This window comes from Colletotrichum orchidophilum (assembly GCF_001831195.1).
Source record: "Colletotrichum orchidophilum strain IMI 309357 chromosome Unknown Scaffold_110.1, whole genome shotgun sequence".
NCBI lineage: Eukaryota > Fungi > Ascomycota > Sordariomycetes > Glomerellales > Glomerellaceae > Colletotrichum > Colletotrichum orchidophilum.
Window position 1 is genome coordinate 144,213 of NW_019173066.1, and position 21,023 is coordinate 165,235.

Below are 21,023 nucleotides of genomic sequence, written 5' to 3' on the forward strand. Positions count from 1 at the left end.
CCCCACCCGGCCAAACCTTTTCGAGCCAAAGTCGTAAAATTTACGACTTTGGCCCGAAAGTCGTAAATTTTACGACTTTCGCTTCAAGGGGACAAGTGCCCACATCACCGTTCACCCCTGCAGACTCATCGCATGATAGGCGCGGATGCGACCGTCCCTCTCATCAGCGCCGAGCTGGTGATTTGTGCCGATGGCCATGGTAAGACGAATTTCGGAATGCACCCGAAGGTATGCGTGGTCCCACCAACTTTTGGACTTGCTGACCACAAACAGCTTGTAGATGCTTGCGTCGTGTTGATTTGCTGTTTTCCGTCATGGGTTCGAGGCCATATTCGGACGAAGCTTGATGATCCCACGGCTGACCCGTTGCAGTCCGCTCCCGTGCCGTCCTTCGGGTCTGCTAGTTTGGCATTGAAAGATCATAATGACCTATTGGAAAAGGAAAGGTTGTGTACAGAAAACCCATCGGGATTCTTCGGGGCAATTCCGCTTGACGTGGCTAGGTACCTGCGTTTGGGAGTGGAAGAGAACGGATTGATCTGGGGTTTTGCATCCATCCTCAGTGTGAAAGAGCTCTACCAGCGTCGAAATGTAAGGGGCAAACGAGCGCTATTCGAGGAGGATCTACTGAACGCCAATCCTTCGCTGAATCGATTGGTCAAAAAACATTTAGACGGATGCGCTGTGTAAAGGTCTTTGCCGACATTACGGCGACAGGCGGCTACGGAGCACTCACGGCTTTGCCTACTGGAAAAGTTCTTTCAATGTTGGTAACCAGCCTCACTTGCGAATGTTGCTGAGCCACGAAGCTACTAGAAACGACCCGCGATGTGGAACCGTTCCGGCGGTTGGCCAGAACACGTCAAATGGGGCGGGATGGAGCAACAGTCGCAGGCTAAGCCATACAAACGCCGCTGTACAGACATGACGGACAAGTGAATGGACCTGCCACTGGAATTGAATCTTATCGATCGTCTTCTATATACCATAGCATCAAGAAGCCGAGTTGGCTCCATCCGCATCCTTCACAATGTCGTAATATAGAAACAGAAATGACATCGCTTGAGTCTCTGAGCGCCAACCGTGTGGTCCGTATAGTAGAATGACGCAGCCGACTGTTAAAGGGACTGTCACTGACCACTCGCCATCCGGCGAAAGAATTTTGGCCTCCGGCGGATCGACCTTCGCCGAATCGACCTTCGCCGGATCGACCTTCGCCGAATCGACCTTCGTCGAATCGTCCTTCGCCGAATCGTCCTTCGCTGAAACGCGCTCGTGCATCTCTATCAGTACTATGACAGCCATTTGCTCCTTCTGGATCCACTGCGTTCCAGAATTAAGCCAGAATAGACAAGGATGGTACCGCCCCGAGCCTTTGGGCGAGCGCAGGCCCGACCGCTCCATATTCTTGCGGATGTAGTAGGATATTGTGTGACGTTGTGCAGGGCCCAAACTATTCGGATTATCGCTTTCAACGAGCGTATCGATCATTGTCGGATCCTCAAACCGGAGAACATCCTGCACAAATTGGGTGTGCTTGTTGTAGTCCCATGGGTAGCTGTAAAGTTCAGTATCCCCTTTCACAGCTTCTACACGCGCCCTCTTTCCCGGCACCAGGGTTCCCTTGACACCATCGATGAGCTTTCGCAACCCGGGCTTGTTGTATGGGATATCGTGACTTGGCATGATGTGCAACCCAACTCGCTCTAATTCGCAAACAACGTGGGCATCGCGTAGGGATCGACTTGTCGGATGGCCATAGAGCGGACGTATCGGACGGCGGCGGCAGGCGGTGCCTTGGAAAGAACGTGCGAGACAGGTAAGGGCAAGTGATTTGATGGTATTCAAAGGCGACGAGTTGATGTTTCGAGTCGCGGGCACCAGGTTTCATGGAAACTCGTGGTTCTGCAACGCGCAATATCCTGTACTTGAAGCGGCTTCGGAAGGAAAGACGGTGACTGTGAGTGGGGTGTAGTGTCACGTGACTACCCGGTCGGCTCATTTCCCGCCTCGGATAATACCACATCCGGCTCCGCTTCTCCATCGGCGACGGACGCCGGCAACGTCCAATATTACATTATTATCCTCCGGGTCATACTGAACAAGCGCAAAGCAGCCGTCAAGGCAATCCGATTCACAGAACAGACCGAGATCCTTGGGCAACACGGGATCGAGTCACACACCAGACTAAGCTGAACATTGGGGGCAGACTGTCGGTACGCTGAACCGTTGCACGAGGAGTAACACCTCAATAGAGCCTAGACATACGTGTACATTAGTAGAGAACCGCGAACTACACGAGGTGGCAGCCGAATGTAGATAGAGGTTGGAGAGCAAAGTGGGAAATATGGAGACAGCTGGTCAGTGTATTGCATTGGCGAAGTGGGGCGCTGCGGATTAATATCCGGAGCGCGTCGGCTGTTGGCCAAACCCCGCTATCCGGGCATAGTTGCTGACTAAAGCGGCCAAAACCGAGTAGGAATCAATCAAATCAAATCAAATCATTACATTATTACCAGGATAAAATCAATCAGTCAAAATCACACTGTTAATCCGGCGTACCATCATGAAAGACATCTTGCACATACCATAATCCGGAGGCATCTTGGGACTGTTGCCCTCAATCTATTCAAGCAAGTTTACAGACAGATCCAGTTGGGCTCGGTTGGGAGAAAGTCTGCCACATGTGGTCCGTTTACACGGGTGGTTCAGGCCATTGAATCAACGATTTTCTCTCCTATTGACTGGCTCATAAGCTTCCAATTGATTTTCTGAATGAGTTTCATTCGTCAATCTCCTTCGGGATCCGTTCGTCTGCATGGGTGAACTCGCTATAGTGTTGCTAGTCCCGGACTAGAGGAGTTATCAGCGGAATGCCACCGCAGACCAGTCGTTTGTATCCTGAACGGCATCCATTTCCATGAACTTGTGGGTTTCTTTAATTGTGCTGCTTGTATGGGTCCTGGCTTTGGCCTGAGAATTCTGTTTGGCTGGGGTTGTCTGCCATGATGCCAACTTTGGCGCCTTCGCCAGGACAAGAGCCACATGCCTCTGCAGTCTCAAGGGGCACATAGACCGCGCCACCGAACAGAAGAGCAATCAACATAGCCTTGCGATCAAGACAGTGTCTTTTAATCAAGTCAAGTGCGATGATTTGAGCATCAAGAGACCCACGACGAAAGACACGGAGGCGCTCCGCCACTTGGCCAAGGACTGGGAACAAAGCGTTGGTAACGGAGCCTTGATGCGTATCTCAATCTACGGCGTGCTGGGGCATCACATAAGGACCAGCTCAATGAATATGAATCACGTCAGCCAGATCAGAGAGGACCTCTCGTTGGACAATATGGCGTTCATTTCGACCGCAGACGTCAAGTACATAGGCTGGCTGATTCAACCAAACAGCAAGAAGACCGCATCATTGGTGGTCGTGACATCACCCAGAGCAAACGGCCCCGCAGCCGGCAACAGGAACGGAAGCCCGGACCCAGCCGAACCTGATGGCCACACGGCCAACTCTGGAAACAGACCAATCATGGAGGTAATGGACTGGGTAGTCTACATTCCTGATATCGACGGCCTGTCAGCCGATACATGCGAGATGTACTGGTAATTCGCGAACCTCTACAAGAACAGCAACAAGGCAATCAAGGGTCGTAGCAAGGACCGCAGAGTGAGTAACCATGGCTCTAAGTCCCGTAAGGCGCCTTCAAATTCTCCTGTCAAGTGCGTCCCTCCTACCAGCCTGGCAGCATACGGCTTGAGGAGTCCCCCAACGGAGCAGCTGCTGCACCATCACCAGGGCCATGCCGAGGTTGCCGACACAGACATGGTCCTATCCTTGAATGCAAGCAGCTCCAGAAACGATATACTTTGAGCGAGCCGTGGCCAGATGTATCGGCAGCCAACTCAAACAATGCACTCACGGTAGTGTAATAGAAGACAAGAAAGCAGGTCGACTGCGATGTCTACTTCATAGGTATGACTGCTCGAGCTGGCTGTCCCGGAAGACCGCCTGGTTGCGCCTTCCTGGTACCACCACGTCTTCTGTAGGTATGCGCACGCAGATGAGGCTTGTCACACGCTCGCAAAGTCTTGGTTGTAAGTGCAGGAGGATGAGGGATGTAGTGATAGATGCGTGTAGAATACCGGCAAAAGACCTGGTGCCGCGATGCTCCAAGTTCACGCGGTCTGTGCCCGACGTGGTCCTCCGCTGATCTGCTCGACCATTTGGACCCAACATGAACTGCCTGATGACGCTATTCAGTGCGTATCCCGGCGTCACGGTGCAATATGAGCTACTCTTTCCTGCGATGAAGGCGACCAGCACACCCAGCCGGAAGGACGTGTGCATGAAATTTGGACCCCAAGCACCCGTGAGTGAACAATTGAATACCAGTGACCGGGAAGCCTCTGCCGTGGTGTCGACCGAGTTGAACCACAGTGACAAGCCGTCGTCCTTGGCCGCGCCGTCTAGTTGCCGACTCGGTGTGGCCCATGCTGGATTGACGCTGGCCTCAGGGGCCGCGGCTGGCGTGCACCCGCTGGCGTCGCTCCGGCAAGAGGTACCGCAACCCTGTGGTGCGCCGCGCGGGGTTTAGGCACCGGACGGTACAACTCGCCACGTCCGGGCCTAGATCCGACATGGCGAGGCGACGAGTCAGCGCCCGATTGCACCTGTCCGCTAACCAGATGGGCACGTCGTGTGCTGGCCAATCACGTCAAACCTAGCCAACTTCACCACTTCATCGCACGCTACAGTGGTTGGTGCTCGACGCGATTGGGAAGACAGATCCAATGGTTGGCAGTTGATCCTTGGCCAGTGATATCAAGCGAGCCGGTTCATGGACGATGGCAGATTTGGCCAGCTCCAACAGGATTGGCATCGACAGTTTGAAACCGCACGTGCCGAGATGTGTCGGCAATGCAACTGCCAATGCCCATCGCGAGCCTTGTCCTCCAACGTCGGGAGACCACGGGGATTGTGATGGCCATGTTTCGTTCCACCTGTCTTACGCGCGTGAGCGCCATCACACACGAGCGCCAGCCAGAACAGGGCAGGTCGGACTTAACAGCCATCGAAAGGATTCTGCCTCGTATGAGCCTTCGTTGACTATCAACGAGGCTTTACTTTCTCTGCAGCCTGACAGGCGGTTCCGATCCCGTCAGGAGCGCTGCCCTGGCCATGATGTTCATGTGAGCCACCTTGCGCAGAGACATGGCTTGGACTGACGCGCCACAGTTTCGTTGAGATGAACCTTGCCGTGATCTGTGGTAATTTGCCGGTGATGCGCCAGGTCATAAGACAAATCAAAGCGAAAGCCGTTTTTTGGACCACCACGGCAGCCTCGGGAAGTCGAGGGGAGGGGGTCGAGCGACCGCGGACCAGAGATGGCGATGACAGTAGCCAGCGGAGAATAGTATCGACAGCGGCGTTGCCTTTCTAGACTTCTATAGGTTAGAAACGCACTGAGAACAACAACTTTATCTATCTCCCACCGATCAACCGTCAGTGACTAAGGATGGAGCATCACTTGAAGACCAGGGAGACAGTGAGAGTGTCTGGTCTCATAAACACGAGCACATGCCTTGCTACGAAACCCACGACGCTGTCGTCTTCTGCCCGAGATGGCCAAACACGTCGGAAGCGCCGGTCCCAAAGCCAGGCAAATTGCGGGACAGAACACATTCGCCCTCAGGAGAGCACCGAAGATAACCACGGTGGAAATATAGTCGTGTGTGACTACACCTGAAGCACCCATTACGTTTAGCGACCATACTTTATGCTCAACCAGTCTTCATTGGGTCTTCTATCTATTGAGCTTTCGAGCCGGCAATGTCATCAACGGCCATCTCCGCGGCGCCTTCCTTCGCATTCTGCTTCTTGTTGAAGCAAACTCTTTATGAGAATATCAGGGTACGCAGGCAGAACATCACGCCGGTCAGAGACGACTGAAAAACAGCATGTGGAATGTGAGACTCATGATATGCATCTTTGTGCAGCGGCCAGCGTGACCATGTCTACTTTCTCGTCGAGTCAGCCATGGTGCTGGTGAATGCTACGGGCGACTGAGGGGAAAGACCTGAACCTGGCGACGAATGCAAACCACTGCACAAAGAGTTCTCTACGATGACGGTACTCGGAAACGGTCGCCTATCCGTCTTGAAGGAGCAGACTACTACTATGAGGCAAGAATAAAGGCCCTGCCATTGCGACATGAAGTGTCGGGGTATTCCTTGGTTGTTCTGGGCCAATCGCGGAACAGCCGGTGCCTCGGAAATGGATATGCTCCACTGGAACGCTCGTAGAGGGTGCCGTCTGGATTAAGTGGCCGACAGACCTGCTGTGATGGGTTCCCGAAAGGTAACTTCATCGATGCTCGCAAGATGGTTCATCAAAACCGGATGATGCGATCTTGGCGGATGCGATCTGCGCACGGACTACCAACCCATCACTCGACAGCTGGATTCGCCAACCAGAGATGAGATCTTCGACCAACCCTGACCGACCAAGGGAAGTGCGAAATGAGCATTGGCCTTTGTCGACCGAGGCCGCCTTCACCCTATGTACCACAGTCTCTGATCCACGCAAGGTGCCGATAACCCTGCACGTTTGGCTGGGATGAGTATGCCTGATTGTCTCCTAGCTGCTACATCGGGTAGCCATCCACACCCTCGATTGGAGCTACTGCCATCTGGTCCGGACAGTCCTTGTGTTCTAGTCCCGGAAGGGTAACGAGACCGTTGGGAGCAGACAGCCAAGAGCATGACCAACCGAATATGCGCAGTGGGGGAACGGGGAACACTTTCTGCAGCATGACAGGGTTCCGCGTTCAAGGAGAGTCAGCTGGGCATGTCGAGGCAATACACCTGGCCGGATGGATGACACCCCCAGAGGCAGCATCAGTGGATGATTGTCAGAGGCATGGATCGCGAGCTGAAACTGGTCCCAGTTAGAGTGGGCAGAAACCCGAGCGACATTGGCGTTGGATTCTTGCCATCAGTTCCAGTGAGAAGGCAAACTTCGTCACAAGCACACGTATTGTTCTACCAAGGGCCCCTCTGCTAGGCAGACTGGGAATATCATGGAGCCACTCTGGCTCGATCGGTGGTAGGCCACCAACCTTAGGGTCAGTCTAGCAGTATTGGATAAGGCGTCTCATAGAATGCTGGCTACATTGGTGCGAGAACGATGAGATACCTTGGCACAAGCTTGTACGGGGTATCCGGACAGAGCATCACTGCGGAACTTGTCACACGTCCTTCGTCCGCTGTCCCGGATACCAAAAGAGGTAACCGGGTCCGCCAGGTATCGCCCGCATTGCAAAGGCAAGGAACTTGGTCGTTCGCCCCTTTCGCTTGACGTTTAATTTCCTCAGACGTAACCGGGAGACACAACGCTACAGTCGTGACAGGAGCCCCTCCGCGTCCATATAAAAGCTGAACCTTTCGTCAGGCATGCCTCTCAGAACTGTGCTCACAAAGTGATCAAATCCAAGTCCACGACCACCGATCTACTTCGACTATCCGAGCAGCAATGAACGACACCTTGAGAACGGCTGCCGAGGCGTTCGACCCCAGTCGGGCAACGGAGAGCAACCCCGCGCGGGCAGCGGAAAGCAACACCACGCGGATCTTGGCCGTTGTCACGACATTCCACGTCGTGGCACTTTTCTTCGTCGGCCTGCGGGTGTATGCCAGAGTTTTGGTCGTGAAGGCGCGGGGATGGGATGATCTCATGATGGTTTTCTCTGCAGTAGGTTTCTCCCCGCTCGACCGTTCCCCAGCCGTCGTACTGATGGTCGCCCGTTCCAGCTCTTTGCTCTGGGAGGTTGGATCATCTTCGTCATCCAGGCAAATCACGGCCTTGGAAAGCACTACAATACGATTGCAGAACAGGATTACATGATGTTCCAGAAAGTTGGGTTCTGGCAGTCGATCGTCTCTGCCGGCCTCGCCTTCATGTGGCTCAAGCTCTCCATTGCCCTCAACCTCTTGCGGCTGAGTGAGAACATGACACAGAGAAAATGGTACAAATGGACTTTGTGGATAATGATTGGTACGTCGCCCAAGATGACCGGGCACGGGGCACAACCAGGAGATGAATCAGCTGACGAGGCCAGGCGTAACTTGCGTCTATTGCGTCGGCGGCACGCTTCCTTTCTTCCTCATGTGTCGCCCTATGGAGGGTTACTGGGACAAGACCATCAAACCGACGCCTACGTGCATGAATATCAAGACGTTCATCGTTTTCGGCGTAGTCAACACCGGTACGTCCTTCTGACAGGCAGCGGCTTGCTCTGCGCGGTTTCACTGACGGATCACCAGCATTCAATATAGGTACCGATATCATCTTCGCTACACTGCCTGTACCAATTGTATGGAGCCTCCAGATGAAGCGGAAAGCTCGGCTGTACGTCATCGGCATCTTAAGCCTGGGCTACATGTACGTATGCGTCGTCGAGAAGCGGCAGGAGCCTTGGCTGAACCTTTTCCCAGCGCCGTCATCATGGGCATTATCAAATCAAAATACCAGCTCGCGTTGGAGGTGGACAAGGACAAGACCTTCAATCAAAACATACAAGTCTTGGGTTTGTGAGTGTACCGAATGCTCTTGCCGTGATCACCTCGTGCTCATGCCTCCAGTGTACAATTACAACTCGGCATCATCGCGGCGTGTGCACCGGCCTTGAAGCCGTTTGTCAGCAAAATCCTCCATTTGTCTTCGCGCGGTGACAGTACGAACCGTGAGTATGGCATGCGATCGTTCCAGAGACAACCAAGTAGCAGCCGCGGAGATACAGCATGGTACGGGCGTAGTGCAGTTCCCAGCCCGGAGTCAATTCCGCGGAACAAAATCACCAAGAAAACGGAGATTACCGTCACTAGAGACAGTGAAGGATAAGAACACGAGGCAGCCGAAGCGGGACGATCGATGTGGAGGGTGTCACTCCAGCCCATGTACCGAAGAAACACTTCAGTGGCTTTAGCATCATGCAACTCTGCTCGCACCTCGTCAGCTACCCGTTGTCCGCCCTTGCGAGGTGAAACTGCCTCGTCGCTGTGCCTAGTACGAATGAACATACAAATATGAAATCACCGACGGGCAAATCGTCCTGATCAATGCACCTGGCAGTTTCTCGACATGGCTGCAACTCCTTCCCTGAACAAAGACCGGTTGGCTACCCAATCCGGTCAGCATTATCACGGCTTCTCAGTTCTGGCGACGGATTCACGAAGACGCACGTCCAATTTTGCCGCGAATGAAGTTGGCCACACCGTGCCGCCTCTCATTCTCTGACTTCAGATGCCGTTAGGGCCCGGAGCACTTCTCGTTGCGCTTGGGTTCTTGGTCACTGGATCACTGGAGTGAAGGATAGAGACGTCGGACGGAAAACAATCGCATTGCAACGAGGAACCGTTGGGGTAGCGGAGGTAAGTAATAGAGAGCGAGTATATACGTCCATGGATATATCATTGCATATGTTTGGCATGCAGTCCCCGTGCCCAGCATTGCCGTCACTCCTCAGAGTCTAGCCAGCAGCTTGGGAAGAAGATACCAATCGTTGAACCACCACAATATGGCCGTGAACTGTCCAGACCAAGCGCCACCGGTGTAATATGTGCTCCTGTGGCCTTGTAGTCCGTACTGGCCCGTTATGAAGCCGTTCCTAACCTCGGAGCCGGGCACGCGCAGGTGCATGGCACCATGGTCGGACCACGCGTGAAATTGGACTCTCTCGCCCCGGATGGGTGGGATCGTGCCGGCATCGGCGAGCTTCTCCAGGGACCTGTAGACTTGGCTCTGTGCCTGGCAGGTGTTGAAGCCAGGGGGGCCGGTGACGAAGACGCGAAAGTAGTCGTCGCCCAGATAGTCGAAGCGGCCAACAGAAGGGGTCACGGGGAGAGAGAGCCAGTGGGTGGGGTCGCGGTTGGCGAGAGAATACCCCCTGGGAAGGGAGGGGTGGGAGACGACACCAACATGCACGTGAGACCATTCCCAGTGGGAAAAAACGGCCGCCTCTTTCTCGTCCACGTCGATCCCGTCGAGATTGGCAAGGGTGGGCTCGAAGGCGATGAGGAGCTTCTTAGCGCGGACGAGAGTGAGTTGGCCGTCGGCGCCGCTGACCAGAACCTCAACGCCCTCGTCGGTCCGAATGGTGCGAACGGCCACGGAAGAGAGGAAGACGTCGTCGCCCAGGAGCCTGGCGATGGCGTCGTAGAGATCCTGCTTCCGCTGGGAAACGGGGACAAAGGAGGAGACCTTTCCCAGCAGGGAGCGGGTGAGGTCTGCGCCGAAGGCTTGCATCACATACAGCGTCGTCTGGTTGGCGAGGTTGCCCATACCCAGACCGGTGACCTGGAAGATGCGTGGGACGGCAGCGGCAAGATTGTACTTCTCGACAAAGTCCGGGAATGGGAGCGTCAAGTCCTCGGGAATGCCGGCAGTGGTGTTCGGAAAGTTGGCGTAAGAAGGACTGATCAAGGACTCGTACAACTCGCAAATCTCGAGGTACTTCTCAAGAGCGGCTGTGATCTCAGCTGGGGCGGGCGCCGAAGAATTCGTGACGCGGCCCGTGTTGAAGTCGGCGTACGTGGACACTAGGGGCAATCGAGCCGGGCTCTGGACGGGGACATCGAAACGGGCGAAGACCTCGCGGGCCGCGCCATAGTCGGTGTACGAGTTGACGCCGTAGTCGTACAGCTTGCCGGTTCGCGGGTCGGTGAAGGAGGCAACATGGCCACCCTGCACGTGTCAGTTCTCCCTTCATCACCCGGTCAGGAAACGTACAAGACGATCTGCCTTCTCGACTAGGGCGACGGTCCTGTTGCCGTCGCGGATCCGGAAAGCGGCATGGGCGCCGGAAGCACCGCCGCCGAGAACCACGACATCCCTTACGATGACGGCCGAAGAGACTTGAGGCGGGGTAAAGGCCGCAGCCGCGAGGGACGAGACGTGAAGAAGGGCGGAAAGGAGGGCAGCCATGGTGATAGGTGGAGGCGAGGCAAGGCAAGAGAGGGTGGTCGATGGTAGGAAACAAAGCTCTGGACAGTCGAGCCTTCCTCGCGCTCTTTATAACAACTCAGCCCTCGTGCGGCAGACCGCCGGTTGACTTCGAGGATGTCAAGACCCCTGTGGTCTTGGTAGGACAGGCGACCAGTCCCACTGTGACGAAGCAAACCGTGAAGTATTGGACATGGTTGTGGTACCCCATTATCCCGGTCTGCCACGGCTTCCAGGATCGGATCAATACACACGACCGCCTGTCTGCGCTCCGCATTGCTTACGCCCCTGCAAGACTGGAAAGGGTGTCGATAGTGCCTGTTCGACGGTGCAGGTGTCTTGGTCTAGCAAGCCCCACAAGTGCCTGTTCGTGTTCGAGGCTCGCGCTGGAGGATGATACCGTGGGAGATTGACGCGAGGACGAATCGCAAAGGGGTCGATGACGAGGAGAGAGCCCTTCTGTAACACTCAGTGGGGATTGGTGCCTCCTCTGCGAGAAGCACAAGTCACCCTCCACCTCCGAGAAGCAGCGACAGAACACTCACTGACGCTTCATGTCAAGGTTGGTTGTCGCTTGTCGGTGTTGGCCAATCGCGGGGTAGCCGGCGACTCGAGATTGGGTGCCCCACTGGACGGCCGTGGAACGGCCAGTCGACAGATCGGGCGGGCAGCATGTCTCCCCTCGATGCTCTCAGCGGACACCGACAGAATGGCGCCCGCGTTGGCGGAACGGTTCACCCAGGCCGACTGGCTCGAGCATGGCGGGCACGAGCTGCGCGCCGGCCGACCCCGGCCAACGTGGGCTCGTCTTGCTGCGACTGTGCAGTTCGGTCGGGGCGGAAGCACTTTCCTGTTTGGGCGCATCGCAATCAGTTTCGTGGTGGTGAACGAAGCATGGGGGCTCCAGCGAAACCAGGCGCCACAGCTGCCCACCCTTCTCTGTATGGCCCGCTCGGCGCCATTCCCATGTTCTTGCCGATAGAGTGCATGCTGTCCTGAGCGGATCTACGGGCGTGGAACCAGGGTGCCTCTCTGAGGGCTGGGGACCCTGTCCGTGATGCTCAGACGATGCGCCCGTAGAGAGACCCCCGAAAGAAGTTGTCCGCCCTCCGCTTGCTGCCAAAGGACGGGTGCTTTAGCCGTGCAGGGGCCGGGGCGATGGCGACCAGTCGTGATGTTGAACAGGGCCTGTGCGGCGAATGGCTCCGGGGCGCCCCTGGGCCAAAGCCCAAGTACAGAGTACATGACACCGAGCAGCGACGCGCCCCTGGCCATTCGCAGAGAGGGACAACGGGAACCCTTGCCGGGCACCGGCAGTCTTGTCGCTGGTCAAGCCCGCGACCGGGGCGTTCATCTTTTGTGATCGGCATAACACACTGTGCGTTCCCAAGCGTCTCCGAAAGAAACTGCTTTTTCTCCATCTATAATACCCAATTGGTCGCTTTTTTACGACCGGGCAGCCTGGACGCCTGACCAATCCTTCCGATAGCTCCACACCATCCGAATAGTTACGGCCCTCGATACCCACCATCGCTGGACCGCCCTGGTCTTGCAAGCCAGCGTTTCGCGTGATCAATCAGTCGGTCTGCAGAACTCCAGTCGACACGCAAAATGGTGTTGTGAGGTAGAAAACGTTGAATAGGTCGCTTTCTAGACACGAGCTTCAAGAGGAGGATCCGCACCATGGTACAGCAACCCCGCGTCTTTCTATTCTTCGTAATATCCGCCACGCCGAATACCTCCTCGCGCATCAACTTCTCAGCCACTAACGGGCCGTCCCACCAATAGCCGCCGCGCAAAAAGTACACTTTCCGGTGGACCTGTGTGCGTCATCCCTAGATCTCTACGCAGACTTCCACCACGGAGCTGCCCTCCTCGCACTCGGTCGTCGCTGACGATAGATACAGTGCTACTGTGGTCAAGGTGGCATGAACGTTGTCACCGATCCCTGCGTTCATTGCGGATACCCCCGGTGTTCGCGCTGCCGTGTCGAAAGGCTTCACACGCGTCAACACTTACACCACGACGCTCCCAACAACCAACACAACAACATATAACAGAGAAAGACGGAGAGGGCCTGAATATTCGATCGGGAAGTGGTTCGTCTGGTATACATAAAACCACCACGGGAGTTTTCAGCAATAATCAACGAGCTCGACGGAGAGGAACACAAAGCGAAATGCAAGCCATTCTTCTTGAGAAGGAGTATGATCGACAACGAAACCCAAAACGCGAGTGAACCAAATGAAGACGACTCAAAGCCGTCGTCTCTCGCCCCAACCCGCGCCATCCCGAAGAGAACCGGCTGAGCCCATGGAGCCACCGAAGCCAATGGATGTGCGGGTCCCGAATAGAGCCCAACAAGGAGGAGCATTTGCATGGCCCGAGCGGTCGTTCGAACGAAGGAAGTTTTCTAGTGACTGCGAGAGTACCCCATGGCTTAAGGCGAGGCTTGAAGATGTGGGCTTGACATATGGGACCGAAGAGAACTGGGCCCCAGACAAGTTTCGGCTCGATCTATTCCTCGATGCTCTTCGAGGTGCAATACTACGGCACCTAGAGGAAGAAGACAGCGTGCCGGCAACAAAAGTGGCCTTCCTCATTGATAACAACAACGTCGGCAGCTCATCTGTCTTTCGGCCCTTTCTTGGAAACCTAACAACATAACAGGTGTTGAACACAATGACGATGCAACTTTTTCATGGCGTCCTATTGTTCTTGGACCACGACTCCATTGTTTGCTTATTCAATCATATATTCTTCTCCGCCCTACTCATGCCTCGTCTGTGTCTGCTTGGCAAGGTATGAACGTCCGAGGCGTGCCTTGCGTGAAGCCGCTTATAGTCCTCCAAGGTCCGTCTGGATGCCACCTGCCGAGCGGAACCTAGTAGCGGAAGCTGCTTATGGATCTTCCCAAGAGGAAGAACACCGCCGACCCACTTGATCGCCGAGACCATCAAAACTCCAGCCCCTTTGAAACGCATGCTGGCCTTATCCAGACTACTTTCGTCGTTTCCAATAACTGAAGATGGCTCAGAGGTTTGCGAAAAACCATTGGGTTGGATAGGTGACAAACTGGTGTCTCTTACTGCGGCCTCTGGACGGCCGTCGCCAAATCCCTACTCAGTCTGCAACGTAGGCTTGCAGGAGGTCATCGCCCTCACACGGCGCAGGTCCTCTTCCCGTACCGACGTCCAAACCTTGCTGATGAAAGTGGGTGATGATCTTGAACAGGCGGGGTGGACTTGCATGAGTATCAGGCGGCAGCTCTGCACAACGTCCTCGTCATACAGCCATCTTATAGGGACGATCATTACAAAGAATAGGTTGGATAGGAATACATCAGAATGTGTTAAGCCGTGCCAAGTCTAACCATGTATCCATGGCTTTCTTCTGAGGCTCGTCGTTGGCACCCCTTTTATGATGTACCTAACACCGAGGCAAAGATCTCGAGCTCTGAAAGGAGCCGGCTGGGCGGAAAAGGTCACGCAAAGCGTCTCAAGAGTAAAGCCAGATCATGCCAGCGTATGGGATTGATAGAAAGGTTTACTGTGAGATCTGTGAAGCAAAAGCTGGTACCAAGGTATTCGAGGGCCCCCTCAAGGGATTGTCACCTTGAGTTGGATGGACGTGCTTCCGGAAGTTGCGTTCACCGCTTAAAGCTCTGATCCGCCCGCTGTTCTCAGTTCTCCACAGATAGATGATACTCAAGGCTGTAGCGGATGGTAGGCTCGTCCTCATACGACCGCTCTGGCTCTTAATGAGCGCACAGCACGAAGGGTAGGGCGGCACCGGCGGGTCTCAACCGGCTTCTGTGGGCTAAAGTTGCAGGCGGCGATATACCGTTGTCGGAAGAAGACGGCGCAGGGGAATGGGAGTTGCTGTCATCATCAATCGCATTCACATGCCAGCATTCTCAGCCTCCATCCAGTTCCACCAGTTTCTGTGAGCAAGCTTGCATGTGGCGCACTACCCAGCAGATTGACCAAGGCTGGTCATGCTTTGCGCAGTGCACCTTAGTCAGCCGAGCTAGCCAGCTATGCTGTCACACTTTCACTCAGACGCCTATATGAGATGGTTTTCACAGCCAGTACTGGATTTTGCAGCTTATCTTGCGGTTAGTTAAGTCCTCTGGTCCTCTGGACTTTTTAGAAAGCCGGTGGGTCACAAAATGTGAACTGCAGAGCGTAAACTGATGCAAAAGCCAAAGCTGGCTCTCCCCGCGGAAGGCCGAGGCAGATGGTCTAGGACCTTGGAGCCAATTTCGAACCCAAATGAAGTTGGCTACCTCGTACTCCAGCCAAATGTGGCTCGTTCAACATAGTTACCTTCAAGGCTGGCCGTACTGCAGTAGCAGTCAACAATGCATGACAACGACCAAATCACTGAAACTCACGCAATGTGTTTCAGACTGACCTTTTTCCAGTACATATCTCCGGCGAAGTAGAGAACATTTTCACGCAGCTCTCAAACTTGAGCGCCTGGACACACAAACTTGGCATTTGACGAGCGGAAGTCAGCGTCAATTGGCTAGCGGCTGACGCCACCCCCTCTATGTGGCTCAACTGCGTCACCCCACAACGTTTGGGGAACCAAGGCAAAGGGACTTTCGCTCGCGGCTCAGGTGAAATTGGCCTTTCTGAACGGCAAAGATTAGGGAACATCGGGCAGGCCGCCTATTATAAAGGCCTCACAGTAGAGATTCCCTCACATCAGGCCGAATGAAATATGTCCACTGCAGGCGAGATTATAGGTTGGTCACGTTTTAGAAGCTATAGAGCGTACATTCCGGTCGTTTAACGCCTGGTACTCCGAACGTGTAGCCATTCTGAAGTATGACCCAGCTCAATATGAAACCTTTATCTTCTTTCCAGACAAAGGAGTGCGCTAGCCTTTTGACTTCAAGGGCTTATAATCCTAATGGTAATCGTTATAGTGAGGCTGCCCTGAGGCGCAAGTAAGCAAATAGCACACTGGGCGTCTTTATCGTCAACAACGAGAGAAAACTTGGTGTGGGCGGTCGTAGGAACCAACATGGCGAAGAGATGTGGAAAGAACCTCTGTTCTGGTCTCGATTCTGGACCTGCCAAATGCTGGTATTGGCCAAGAAAATCCACTTCTACGATTCCTTTGTTTAGACCGTCTTAATCTTGTTGAGGAACGCACGCCCCTCGGCAGTCCACTCGACCGTAGCGGCCGGAACTGGCTCTGAATGTTGAATCCTTCCTCGACCACATCCTGGGGCTCATGCAGTGGTCAATTCGGGCGACGCGCTGCTCAATGATTGGGCCCTCGTCTAGGTCAGCCGTGACAATGTGAGACGTCGAGCCAATAATCTTGACGCCGCGCTCGTAGGCCTGGTGGTAGGGCTTGGCGCCCTTGAAAGACGGCAAGAAGGGGTGGTGGATGTTGATGATCTTGCCGGACATGGCTGCGCACAGCTGAGAGGTGAGAACCTGCATGTAGCTGGCCAGGACAACGAGCTTAGTGTCGTTCTCCTTGACCAGGCGCAGGATGGCCTCCTCCCGTTCGTCCTCGGTGTCCTTGTTGACAGGCAGGTGGTGGGAGTCGATGCCGTAGTTGCCGGCCGTGCCCTGGTACTCGTTGTGGTTGGAGACGATGAGGGGGATATCAATGGGCAGCTGGCCCGAATTTGCGCGAAAGAGAAGGTCGTTGAGGCAGTGTCCGATCTTCGAGACCAGGATCAGGGTGCGCAGCTTCCTGGTGACGGGCCGGATGCGGTACCAGTCCAGTTGAACATCGGCGGCGAGGGCGTCTAACGGGCCCTTGAGATGCTCCGTCGACTCGGTCTCGGTCGGCCCAAAGTGCACGCGCACCAAAAACTTTTCCGAGACGAGGTCGGAAACTTGTTGGAGGTCTAGGACGTTGAGCTTCGCGGCCGCAAAAAACCCCGTCAAGGCACGGACGATGCCGGACTTGTCCAGGCACGAGAGCGTCAGGATATGGCCGTGAGAGGCGGGAGCTATGTTGAATGCTGGTTTCGGGGTTGATTGATTGTTTGAAAAGGGGCTTTTGGTCGAGCTGAAGGGCTGTTGACTCTTTCACTGTTGAAAAATCTCATCAGCCGCCTCTAGTTCTCTCGCTCCTGAGCGCCCCGTCCGACCTGGGGGATGTCTCGGAGACCCGCAGCTAGCTCAGTTCATGTAAATAGCGATGTTTTCAGTCATCACCCTTGAGGGCTTTGAGAGACGAAATGAGCAAAAAAGAGACGTCGGGATGAGTTTCATTCAAGTGAATACCATAGGGAGCGACGGGTGAGAAGAGGTGTGATGTACCGCCTGTGAGATAACAAACTGCACGTCTCATTCGACTCAAACATGTGATTGAGCCTGGGTTCCTAGGCTCCTTCAAAGGGCCCTCCTCAGCGTCGCACTGTCCAGAGAATTCCCACAACCTCACAGCGAGTTCACCAAAATTGATTGTTCATCTGAGCAATTCGACCTGACAACAAGCTGAGAGGCATCATCGCCGCCAAAGTCTCCTTATCATCCCCTGTCACCAAGGCCAAAGTAACACCAATCATCTTCAGAGTCTTGTTCCCGGCGATGCGACTGCTTTCCCGACGAACCATGGTGGTCGTCCTCACTCGAACCCAGCTTCCCAAGATGGCAGCATGATGAGACAATGCACATCGGGAATACCTAGAATCATCGCCCCCATCTTGTCTCATCCTGTTGGTCTTCACCTCCGGAAACACAGTCAGATACAGACCGCAACGGACAGCAATGACTTCATTCTCTTGAGCATCAGCCGGCCAGCCGCCAACCGACATGAGACTAGCAGGCACTAGACCAGGAACTTGATCATTCCTGGCGGCATGACATTGACATATAAACCTCCTGTAAAGCACAACAATGCAACAACTGAATTGGCCTGGCGGTAGTCTGAGAGGCTGTGCCTATTACTGGCCACGATGCTTAAGTACTGTCCGCCTCACTCAACATTGGCTCTACATCGCCAAGCGGAAAGATCTCCTCTGCTCATCTAGGGGCCAAGGCAGCGCACAGCGGGACCATAAAGCTCAGGATTGCTCAAGTCTACTTCGAACCAAATCAGCTGCTATGGAATTTGAGGCGTTCTAATCTCGGCTGGGAGAATGCGCGGTTCTCCGTGTTCCGAAAACTCACTACGGAACAGTGTTCATCCAATGTAGTGCAATTTCGTTGTTTCCGCCGTTCAGCCGACCTGCCGGTCCTCAGCCGTCAGCCTCGTTTTCCTGTTCGATTAGGCGTCAACTGAAGTCAGCTGACATAGTCCGACTTGTACAGGGGAAGCGGTCATGATGGACTGGTCAAGGCAGAAAAGGCTGAGAATCATCAATGTGGAACTGTTGGTTTACGTATCACAGGTGTGATTGTTCGAATCGAACCGTGGTGACGAAGGGTCAATGAACTGTATATTGATCTCTGCGTGAAGTGGAAAAGAGAGGTTCCAACCGTGGGTTGGATCGCCGGTTGAACGCTGATATAGAGACCCTCAGGTAGCCCCTGCGCTGGCGCTGACTCGAGGTCGAATTGGGCTTCCAATCCGACAGGAACCAACTACCCGGCCATCCGCGGACATAACCACATAATGCCTTCGATGTGTGCAGGCATCCTCGTCATCTCCACCTTTGTGCGTTACGAATGCACCTGCGCGCATGGCACCAACACTATTCAAATGGCAAAACACATAAAGCTTGACATTTGTTTGTTGGGTAAATGAGTTCATGTTATTTTGAGCAGGCCTATGAGCAAACGCTGCTACAAACTTTAGACGAGGCGCTCCTGCTTTTCAAAGACGCCCTGTTCGAAGTTGTTCAAATCCACCATGCAGGCCAAGAGGCACCTAGTCAGTTTCTTGTCACTCTGGGCGCGCAGCGTCTGCATGGCTGTCTGCAATGTCAGGCTACGCTAGCCCAATGCACAGGTGTGCACGCAACTACTCAAGGCTGCATCCGCTGTTTCAAAGCGGCGCATTCTGTTCTTATTTATATATAATGAACCACAATGCCTCTCTCTCTTCTCTCTCACACTCCCGTCTAGCTCCTTCACACGCATTCAGATACATGCATCACACTCACATCCCGCCTCACCACCATCATCGCCATATACCACAATGAAACTTTTGGATGTCCGCACCCGAATGCTGGAGACTTTCGATTTCCCCCCACCAAAGAAGTACGCCATCTTTTCTCATGTGTACTCGACTCCTGGCCACGATGAATGGGATGCGTATGACTCGGCCGACGTGCAAGATATAAGCCGCGAAACAATCATCAACAAAGCCTGTCTTCTTACAGAACAGAATGGAGTGGACCATATTTGGATCGACTCGCTATGCATCGCGAAGGAATCACCCATCGAGGTCGCTACGACCATCAATCACCTCCACAAATACGTTCAATCAGCATCTCTCTGCTTGGTCTACCTGTTCGACCTACTTTGCGAGCCGCCCTCATATGGCGGAAAGACGTTGAAACATGCCGAAGAGGCGTGGAAACAGACCGAGGAGAGGTGGAAACGGTCCCTGTTCTGGTCTCGGTCCTGGACCCTCCAAGAGATGCTATTCGCCAGGAAAATCTACTTTTACGACTCAAAGTGGCACCTTCAAGGGGAACCCTCTTCGCCCGAATTCTTGAGCAGGCTATTGCGGATCACAGGCATTGAAACAAGTGTTCTGGGCAACCCGCGTCTCCTACAACATCTTTCCGTCGCAAAGAAGATGTCGTGGGCAGCAGGGAAAAAAAATTTCCACGCCGAGGATTTATCCTACGCTCTTTTTGGCGTCTTTGGCGTCTCCATGACCATCATGTATGGCGAGGGTGAAGCGTCGGCTTTCCGGCGTCTTCAGCAGGAGATATTGAGGACAACCAGCGATTTGACCTTGTTTGCCTGGACCAGCGTTGACGACAAACTACCCCGAGGCCTGTTCGCCATTTCGGTCGAAGAATTCAAGTGGTTTGGGCAAACAGAACTTGGGCGTTGCCCTTTCACGATGGACTCATCCGCAAGGTTACTCCGCGAGGACGCCTTTATAAAAGGCAGGTGTCTTGAGCTCGATGATGTCACCTTTCTCGACCTTGGAATGAACCCATGGACAGTGGGCGCCCAATTTTCTGCCAGCAGATGCGGCATTTTGATCCGCCGAGGAGATTCTGGACGTTATCATCGTGTATCATCATCCGTGATCCACATGTCACCGCCACATGAGGCCTGCAAAATCGAAGAGGTCACCGTTGATCTAGGTGACAAGAACGGCGTCGTAACGAGCTTGACGCCTCAACAAAAGGCGTTGAACCTCAATGTACGATTGCCAACGAGAAACACAAGCACGACACTGTGCTGGTCTGCCGAACGTCAAAAATGCACTACTTGTAGATTTTCACAGTTACGCGCCCCTGTCAATGTTTTCCTGGCCGGAGATAGACACTCTGGCCCGGTGATTGTAGGGAAGTCTTGGATAGGACCATGTCACCACGACGGTCCATCCCAGGAGGAGGAGGCAGGCCGAACATCGATTAGAGGAAACGATTGCGACACTCCACCATCTTCTCCTGATCAAGACGGTACCATCGCCATGGGGTCTCCTCGGAGTTTCTTTTCGGATTCGTCCAACGACAGCGACACTAAGCGCGGAAGCAATCCCGCGAAAGACACTATAGCGACCTTGGTCGAGCCGTCATCACCGAGCCACACAACTGATGCAGACACCGTTATCCGTGCCAGGAATCTAGCTACGAAGATTCTCCAAGAGTTTCGGACAAGTCGGCAAATCCTTGCTCACGAGACGAAAGAGCAGGAACAGCGTGACAAAACGAACCGAACGCACCCTGCTTCCCGGCGACGTGGCACGAACGCGCCACAGCGAAGACTCAGACTGGCTCGATCTACAGAACTCGCGTGTCCCTTCTTCGTCCACAGCCCTTGGAAGCATCTCAACTGTCTGCGGAGCGGTGCATTCAGCACAATGTCAGACGTCCGAGAACATCTCTGGAGGTCACACCGCATGCCCTACC

General features: G+C 54.3%; 9 protein-coding genes across 9 annotated transcripts; 5 read left to right on the forward strand and 4 right to left on the reverse strand.

Annotated features, from left to right (window-relative positions):
* Positions 1–993: 993 nt before the first annotated feature.
* CORC01_10827 (uncharacterized protein) lies at positions 994–1,686 on the reverse strand (the record flags this gene model as incomplete). The annotated part of the gene is made up of 1 exon (XM_022622454.1): positions 994–1,686. One exon carries the CDS (start codon positions 1,684–1,686, stop codon positions 994–996), a length of 693 nt encoding a protein of 230 aa, XP_022471092.1.
* Positions 1,687–2,920: 1,234 nt separating this feature from the next.
* On the forward strand, positions 2,921–3,877 carry CORC01_10828 (uncharacterized protein; the record flags this gene model as incomplete). Its single annotated transcript, XM_022622455.1, has 3 exons — positions 2,921–2,928; positions 3,058–3,541; positions 3,632–3,877. The coding sequence occupies 3 exons, from the start codon at positions 2,921–2,923 to the stop codon at positions 3,875–3,877; spliced, it is 738 nt and encodes a 245-aa protein (XP_022471093.1).
* A 96-nt stretch (positions 3,878–3,973) lies between these two features.
* On the reverse strand, positions 3,974–5,220 carry CORC01_10829 (uncharacterized protein; the record flags this gene model as incomplete). Its single annotated transcript, XM_022622456.1, has 2 exons — positions 3,974–4,576; positions 5,149–5,220. 2 exons carry the CDS (start codon positions 5,218–5,220, stop codon positions 3,974–3,976), a joined length of 675 nt encoding a protein of 224 aa, XP_022471094.1.
* Positions 5,221–7,537: 2,317 nt separating this feature from the next.
* CORC01_10830 (uncharacterized protein) lies at positions 7,538–8,905 on the forward strand (the record flags this gene model as incomplete). Its single annotated transcript, XM_022622457.1, has 6 exons — positions 7,538–7,756; positions 7,816–8,059; positions 8,124–8,270; positions 8,329–8,446; positions 8,500–8,595; positions 8,647–8,905. The coding sequence occupies 6 exons, from the start codon at positions 7,538–7,540 to the stop codon at positions 8,903–8,905; spliced, it is 1,083 nt and encodes a 360-aa protein (XP_022471095.1).
* A 621-nt stretch (positions 8,906–9,526) lies between these two features.
* CORC01_10831 (amine oxidase) lies at positions 9,527–10,987 on the reverse strand (the record flags this gene model as incomplete). The annotated part of the gene is made up of 2 exons (XM_022622458.1): positions 9,527–10,747; positions 10,793–10,987. The coding sequence occupies 2 exons, from the start codon at positions 10,985–10,987 to the stop codon at positions 9,527–9,529; spliced, it is 1,416 nt and encodes a 471-aa protein (XP_022471096.1).
* A 727-nt stretch (positions 10,988–11,714) lies between these two features.
* On the forward strand, positions 11,715–12,368 carry CORC01_10832 (uncharacterized protein; the record flags this gene model as incomplete). The annotated part of the gene is made up of 2 exons (XM_022622459.1): positions 11,715–11,946; positions 12,145–12,368. 2 exons carry the CDS (start codon positions 11,715–11,717, stop codon positions 12,366–12,368), a joined length of 456 nt encoding a protein of 151 aa, XP_022471097.1.
* Positions 12,369–12,933: 565 nt separating this feature from the next.
* CORC01_10833 (uncharacterized protein) lies at positions 12,934–13,062 on the forward strand (the record flags this gene model as incomplete). Its single annotated transcript, XM_022622460.1, has 1 exon — positions 12,934–13,062. One exon carries the CDS (start codon positions 12,934–12,936, stop codon positions 13,060–13,062), a length of 129 nt encoding a protein of 42 aa, XP_022471098.1.
* Positions 13,063–16,149: 3,087 nt separating this feature from the next.
* CORC01_10834 (formyltetrahydrofolate deformylase) lies at positions 16,150–17,345 on the reverse strand (the record flags this gene model as incomplete). The annotated part of the gene is made up of 2 exons (XM_022622461.1): positions 16,150–17,000; positions 17,321–17,345. 2 exons carry the CDS (start codon positions 17,343–17,345, stop codon positions 16,150–16,152), a joined length of 876 nt encoding a protein of 291 aa, XP_022471099.1.
* Positions 17,346–19,123: 1,778 nt separating this feature from the next.
* Positions 19,124–20,725, forward strand: CORC01_10835 (uncharacterized protein; the record flags this gene model as incomplete). The annotated part of the gene is made up of 2 exons (XM_022622462.1): positions 19,124–20,311; positions 20,396–20,725. Coding segments are annotated over 2 exons (1,518 nt in total), but the record flags the coding sequence as incomplete, so codon positions are not given.
* Positions 20,726–21,023: the final 298 nt, after the last annotated feature.